Below are 7817 nucleotides of genomic sequence, written 5' to 3'. Positions count from 1 at the left end.
GGGGGTCAGGCTAGATGATCTGTTCAGGTCCCTCCTGACCCTAGCTACTATGAAACTCTGGAACACCCTCACTTTAGGGAGCCCATCAGAGAATTAATGAACACTGCTGACAGAGAAAAAAATGAACAGGGGACACTAGGAGAGAATCAGCAACTTAGCACAACTCTTCTACATCTTAGTTTAATAATTACCAAGCAAGACTTGCTTGGAGTAGTGGTACAAGATACTGCTGTCAAGTGAGGCTCCATGCTGGGGATCTTGCACTTTTCTTTGAAATGTATCAATTTTGCAGGAGCATATGGAAGAGCTAAGCCTTAACCTGATATATGTGCCATTTTTCCAGCTGGCATTCTGGGCAGCCATATTACTGAAGTGAATTTTCCATACACACATGACCATTATATGCATTCCTGATGTCTTGTGTGTTCTGAGGTCTGCATGTGTTCTTCCCATTACCCAGTGCTCACCAGAGAGACCTTGCCTGGCTTCCAGCTGATTACTGGGGTTCCCGAATAGGCCAGGAATACTATTACATTTCAGAGCTGGTGGGTCAAGGATTAGAGACAACACTTTATTGCACAGCCCATTGTGAGTGGTCATTTACAAATCCTCAATGCTCAATTCAGAGCCACCAGGCAGTAGGAACAGCCAGAGTGAGGTCCACATTGTAAACACTTCTGGATCATCCATTGACAACTATATAATCACCCTGTTTTTAAAAACATCCATAATAGAGCCCTCCAATCTTCTCCCTGTGGAATTCACACTGCGTATGACTCACTCAAATGAACACAGGAAGATTGTGGTAAAATTGGGAAGAGAAGTTAAGTCCTCACCAGAAAACCATCTTTTTTCTGCTCAAGATAAAGTCTCTTTACCATAAAGGAAAGAATTGTCCCTAATTTGTGGTTATTTACAGCACTGTAAATCAAGCACATGCCATGAAATACCAATAAAAATTGTTTAAAATCACCCTTAAATAACTAAACTCTCAGCAGCAGCTCATAAAACGAGACTTGGCAGTTCTTAGGTAGTTATGGTTAAATTGACAGTCCTTTAGGGAGTTAAGATAGCCAAAAGCAGTAGTAGTTAAGAATGAAGTGATAGATGGTAGACTTTGTCGACTGAAGAAACTTTCTAGCAGGCTCTTGAGCCTTGCGCATGTTGATTAGTCCTGGGAAGGGAGAAGGCACACAGCAGCTCATGGCAGATTTTTCCACTGAATACTAACCTACTGTATCATATATTCATCATCCATATGGACCTTGACACCAAAAAGCTAAACAGGAGAATGATCTTGGGCATAAAGAATTATGTTGCCATCTGCATGTAATAGGAGACTTTTCAGGCAGGAAAAAAGATAGAAGGGGGAGCAAGTCCAAAAGAGACCAAAAGGGAAAATTCAGAAACATTAAGAAGGGACCAACAGCATAAATGAAAAAAAAGGAACATCCATTAAGAAGCTACATCTCAGCTCCTTTTTAAAAAGTCAGGTGTGTGAGTTATATTAGCCCTGAGCCAGGTTGAACTTCCGTTGCCAATAACCACATCCACTGCCAATAACCTAAGCTGACATAACAGAAGCATTAGGGAGGGCTGGGATTTTCCCCCCTGTAGCATTAGGCATTCACATCTCTTTTCCACTTATTTTTCAAAATGTATTGGGTATTGTAGCCAACCTCCTCTCTCATTGTTAAGCAAGATAAGTTACAAGATGGAGCTCAATCCAGAGCCCTAGGCTTTAAGGAGCTTCAGACTTCGTCTCCAGGCCTGGATCTGAATTTTGCAATAGTCTTCTATTCTGTTGCCAAACACTTCTAAACTCTGCCAAATCTGGGCCCACATTTTTACAGCATGATCTTGACTTTAGTTTCTGTGCAGTATATCACGGCAATGCAGCAGGGTAACTAACACCTTGCTTCCACTCTCTCATCTACGTATAGTGCCCTGGTGCTATATGGCCAGAGCACCTCAGTCTTTAGGGCATGTATCTTTGCAATGGGCCACTGAGGTAGGGAAGCAGTATTATTCCTCTTTTACCTCTGAAGATCTAGACCTATGTCACAAAGCATGCTTTCCAGCACAGTGGGAACAGAATCTGTATCTTCAATAACCCAGATTAGAGCTCTACCCACCAAACTATCCTTTCTCCGCTGCAAACTCTCTGGCTATGCTTCCAAAATGCAGAATGTCAGAAAGCACTGGGAGCAATCAGGGTCTTCCAGTTGACTGAATGATTACATTGATTTTTGTGATTTTAACTCCAGCCTGAGGATTAGGCTGTTCAGGAAAACCTCCAGTGTTTAACTCACAGGATTTTTTTTCATTTGTTGTACAAGGGGAATGGAGAGTACGGTGACAGCTGAACCCTAATTCATGTACATCATCTCTTTTACACAAGTATTTCATTGAACAACAGAAGTATGTAAGTCCTCGATCATTCCAGCTGCAGAGCATAACTTAGCACCTAGGAATATAACTCAGCCCATCCCTACCTAAATCCATTACAGGATGAAGACCTGAGTTCTCCAGTGCCAGCAGATAGGTGTATTATATGTGGCCTCTTTGAGTGATCTTCTAGACAAGAAGTCCTGTATGTAGAGGCAATGTCTTTCCAAGCACTTGGACCTGCTTCCTCAGCAGGAACCAGTCTTGTTCCCCATGTTGTTCAGTGCAGTGGCAGAGCCATAGCACAGCTCAATCAGTAGCTCAAACCTAGCAAAGAGCCCATTTTCACTTGGGATTCCCCAAGCAACTCCATACAGCCATTGACTATACATGACACTAAGTGATAGGCACCTGTTTCCTAACTTTCTCTGCTAATCAGAGACTGTTTCCCATTCTACAAATGTGGCAGGAAAATAGAGAGGTTATGACATTCATACGATGTCTAAAGGCAGAGAAATAAACATTTATTTCAAAACCAGCAAGATGTGTTTGCATTTATTTATTTTATTAAAATGGTTACATATGTCAAAACAAAGAAGAGCAATAGTAATAATGTTTGTTTTTCCTACATCATAAATAATTGTCTCCGTTAGCTGTTGGCTCAGCATTGATCATGATTCTTGTTATTTAAAAACACTCAGTATTAGCATTTGTGTTTTCAGAAAACATTAAAGCAGCAATGGAGAAAATAAATTAAAGAGAATTGTAACAAAATGATGCCAAGTATTTGTTAAATGTAAAACCAACTTGATGTGTTTTACAGGTTATTTTTTGTGCTTTGATCATTTAAAAAAGAGACATGAACAAGTATTTCTACAATGGTTTGCTTCTCCAGTTTTATCCCAGAGAAATCACTGATAATCTTTTTTTTTTTAACATGAAAAATATTGTTGTCATTTATTCAAATAAAAACACTGAGGACATATCTAACGGAAAAGTTTGACAAGACAATTTATTGTCACAAAATATTTAATACCAGAATAACTTATAATAGTATGAACAAGAGTGAAGTAGTTACTCTCCATCCTTAGGTACAAACTCACATTATTATGACAAAATCCAGTAAACTCAGTTATCAAAAATTGTTGTCATGGAATTCTAGACACATAATGATGCAAGTCAATAAAAAAGTATACTTCAACTGTTCATACAGTCATGACATACATTTCCAGCTTGGCACTTTATGTCAATGCAAATCAGCAATTTAGAAAACAAAGTAAAAATATATATGTACAAAATATTTTCATATCAAATCATTTTCATTGTACACTAAATAAAACCCAAAATATGTTATGTTACATCAAGGAGTATCCTAAGAAGTCACATCAAGGTTGATGTTTGCTATGTATCTTGACTAATGCAACTGGAATAGACTATACTTACAAATTATTTCTACCACTGGCCCAATTCTGCGACCACTGAAGCGTAAGGGAGTTTTATCACTGACTTCAAGTGAAGCAGGATCAAAGTCATATCTGGGTTCATTATTGGCTCACCAAAAGAGGCTAGCAGTAAAAAATGAATAGGTTACCCACAGGCAAAAAAAAATATCTGAACCTTCATAACAATTAGCTCTTTTCCAGTTTTCTGTAACTGATTCAGTATAAATTATATTTGGCTTTACCATTGTTTATTCAAGCACTGTAAACCTCATTAGAATATTGTTATATGATTCAAGAAAAACTTGTACACCAAAAAATAAATCTGGTTTTACATTAGTTATTTCACTCAGTATCAGTCAAGTTTAGAAACTCTGAATGTTATTTTTAACGCATGGTTTAGTATCCACTTAAAAACTCTCATAAGTGAAATGCCCAGATTTTTCAGAGTGTCGTGTTCCATATGGTTCTAATTTGAGTTTTAACTTTGAGTATATACAGTTTTCATTATGTCTTTTTTCTCATTGCAATGTGAATTGTCAATCAACTCTCTTCATTTGATACAATATGTACAAAATAAAAGGATTTTGGACATAGTCAAGCTATAACAATTTCTATCATAGAATCTTATTGAGCTCCAATACAAATAAAAATTGCATGATAGATTTAGATTGGTACAAAGAGAAATCAGTATACAAAGAGAAATGAGTTTTCATTACTCCTATAATAAATTCAGTAAGTCAACACAAAAAATTTAGAAGTATGAAATCCAATTTAAATTTTCAGAGGGTCTTGCTACAGCCTTTCAACTATAGATTTTTTCAATGAATGCAATGGTGAGTTGTAGGTGTACTTTCAAATTGATGCAAATGATCAATATATTTCCCAAATCTATGTGGGTTCTAGAGTATTGCACTATTCAAATTCATGATTTTGGTATTCAAACATTGCATATTCAGGTAAGAAACATGCATAACAACCTTATTGTCACTTTGAAAAAACTTACTGTACAACTTTTATAATACTGTGATTTTTTTCAAAGATGTAACATTTTCATTAAGACTTACCAGTCACCAATTTGTATAAGTCAAATATGCAGCAATTCTCAAGGACTTCCAGCAATAATGTGTTTAGCCCTAGACTGCCAAGCCCACTTGGAATAATATACAAAGATTAAGTACTATGGCAATGTCATTTTGAGGCATAATTGTGTTGTACTATGCCCACGTTATAGCTTATTTTTTAAAGCAAGGCACTTATTATTATAGCAATGCAGTGATGCACACTTGATTAACATAAAATAAGTTAATATTTTGATAAAAACTGATTTTTTATAATTTACATGCCTTTTATAGAAGCAGTTGAACATTTTATTTAATACAATGAAAAAGTCTGAGTCTGAGGGAGATTTTTTTTTTCTACTGACCATAAAAGGAACCTATTTTCAGTATTTGCTTTGCATCTGTGGGTCTGATTTTACTGAAAACCAATGCTGTTAGGAATGTCCATTTGGCCAAAAAAGGTACCCCCATTCTCTCAGAATTGTTGAACTAATGGCACTTTAACAGTCTTTACTTCTGATATATGTGATGACTTTTGAATGATGCAGCTGGTAGTTCCCTGTAGTTTATCCTTTCCTTGTGCGAGGTTTGTAAGAGCCATAGCCGCGTTGATTTCCTTCCAGTATGTTTCATCTTTGTTTGTTCCTTTTCTGTTAGCTGCGCTAGATTCAAACAACAACAAATATTTACATGGCTTACATATATACAATAGGGAAAACCATACTGAAGAATTCAAGTGGCAAATGTAGCCCCTTACTCACCTTTCACACTTGCTAGGTCCATTGTCCAAAGTTTCTGAAAACAGAAAAAAAACCATTACTGTTTTTGTTCATTTTGTTCATAATATTTCTTAAAATGTCCCCCAACCTAACATGAAATTGGTTTGTGGAGAGATAAGCTGGCTTCTGAAATCAAGATAAGGTTTTTATGAAAATAGCTGGACGTATGACCATAAGAAACATGAAAGCTGAGTCACAGTCTTATAGACTAGGGACAGACATTCAAAAAGCCTGAACTAATTCAATCTTCGCAGGTTAGTCTAACCTGGCTAGGCTGAATCAGTTTGTAAACATTCATACATTCCCTCTGGACTGAAGAAGTGTAGTCACATGCCTCCAGTAGCTCAGGCTAGAAGCCGGGGGATGCTAGAGCAGCCCACCCTTCCCTTCCAGAGTGCTGAGCTGAGAGGGGACATGGCCAGGCCCTGGCAGGATGCTCTGATTAGAGAAGGATCTCCCGCCCTTCCCAATCTGTCCTCCTGACCAGTGATGGAGCCAGCAGGGAATTACACAGCAGGGAGTTACAGTGTTTATCAGCCCATCAAGGAAACAAAAGCCTCTCTCATTAGTTGAAGCTCTTCTTTTAGCTCCGAAAAGTCCCAAGCAGACACTGTCTTGTCTGCCTTACACAGACACCTCTCAGCATTAGCTAGCATACCACATGCTGGCTACAGTCTGTGTTGTGGCAGAGGAGATTGGGGGAGGAGGGGCAGGAGGAAGCCAAGAAGACACTGCTTTGCCTGCCATCTCTGCTGGAGCTCCAGCTAGGGAGTAGAGGGGCAAAGCTGGCCCTGCTGTGGAGCAGAGAGCCCTGCCCTGGGCTGCAAAGCATTTGGGATGCTGGGGGACTCTAGTTTACGTTAAACCAGGAAGAGGTCTGGGACAGACATTGCATAAACCACTTTGACCCAAATCAGTTAAGTCTGACACTATATTCAACCAGGTTTATCTCAAACCAGTTTCTGCCATTTTCAAACTGGTTTATGTGCACTGAACATGTGCTCTGTTACAGGTTTAAAACAGTTTCTGATCACTTAAACCAGTTTATTTGTAATGTCTGTCCCTAGCCATAGTGAATTTACTCTTGAATTCATTACAGACAAGATTTCTATTGAAAAGATATCCACCAATGCATGTGGCTTCCCTTTTTCAGTCTGCAACTTAAACAGTGATTTAGGAAAGGTGCTTAATTACTATATAACAAGCACACACAATCAATAATATTTTATGTTTCCATGCACAACAGGAATGTTCTTTTCTGCACCATCAAGAATTACTGCTGCCTAGTCACATGTATTCTATGTAGTAACAGACCAGGCAGACATATTTCAGATTGTTTGCATGAGAGTGTTTAACCTTTATGCTTCTACAAATATGAACCCACTATGCTTCTACAAGTATAACATGGAAACTCATTAAAGAGGAACTACAAGAAGCTGCAATAATGACCGTATCAATTAATAACGACTGAAACAAAAGAAAGAGCAGAATGAAATACACCCTAATGAGCCAGCCTTAAAAAACAACGTAAGCTAGCAATGGCTTCTCTCTAGGCTTTCAGAACTACGTTTGACAGAGCTGAAAGCAGCCTGATAACTGATGATTTCATAAATTCCAAAGATGAAGTTTTCTTTAAGAGCTTCCATGCCAATGGATCCTAAAACGCTCTACAAAACTTACTAATTCACTGAACAAAGAGAGGTAGTTAGTTGTGTTAATCTGAAGTCAGGCAGGGCACTTTATATAGAGACTAACCCAGAGAGGATAAGCTTTCATAAGTAACAGCTTCCTTCATCATTTGACAAAACTTACTTCACAGTATGAAGGAAGCTGTTGCTCTCAAAAGCTTCTCTCTCTGAATTAGTCTATGAGGTGCCATCCTGACCTGCCTTCTAACTGAACAAGTTATATATAAAAATGAATTAACCTACCACTAGGGCTAGGGACAGACATTCATAGAATCACAGAATCATAGAAGTTGGGTTGGAAGGGACCTTGTAGATCTTCAAGTCTGACCCCCTGCCTGTTAGCCTTTTTTGCACAAGGGCACACTGCTAGCTCATATTCAGCTTCTTCACTGGAATCCCCAGGTCATAGAATCATAGAAGTCGGGTTGGAAGGGACCTTGTAGATCTTCAAGTCCGACCCCC

At 38.4% G+C, this 7817-nt stretch overlaps 1 protein-coding gene across 1 annotated transcript in view; it reads right to left on the bottom strand.

Moving 5' to 3' along the window:
- Positions 1 to 2932: 2932 nt before the first annotated feature.
- The window catches only part of MKX (mohawk homeobox), a 71751-nt gene continuing 66866 nt past the window's right edge, over positions 2933 to 7817 (bottom strand). The window contains exons 6-7 of the mRNA XM_019529262.1: positions 5650 to 5683; positions 2933 to 5550 (exon numbers count right to left, since the gene is read on the bottom strand). Of these exons, the coding sequence (XP_019384807.1) occupies positions 5364 to 5550; positions 5650 to 5683 (221 nt within the window). The 3' untranslated portion in view covers positions 2933 to 5363. The remainder of the gene's footprint in view (positions 5551 to 5649; positions 5684 to 7817) is intronic.

The sequence above is a fragment of the Crocodylus porosus genome, unplaced genomic scaffold (assembly GCF_001723895.1).
Source record: "Crocodylus porosus isolate Cpor-Errol unplaced genomic scaffold, CroPor_comp1, whole genome shotgun sequence".
Classification (NCBI taxonomy): domain Eukaryota; kingdom Metazoa; phylum Chordata; order Crocodylia; family Crocodylidae; genus Crocodylus; species Crocodylus porosus.
The sequence above is the reverse complement of the archived record's forward strand: the minus strand, read 5'-3'. Positions and strand labels throughout refer to the sequence as shown.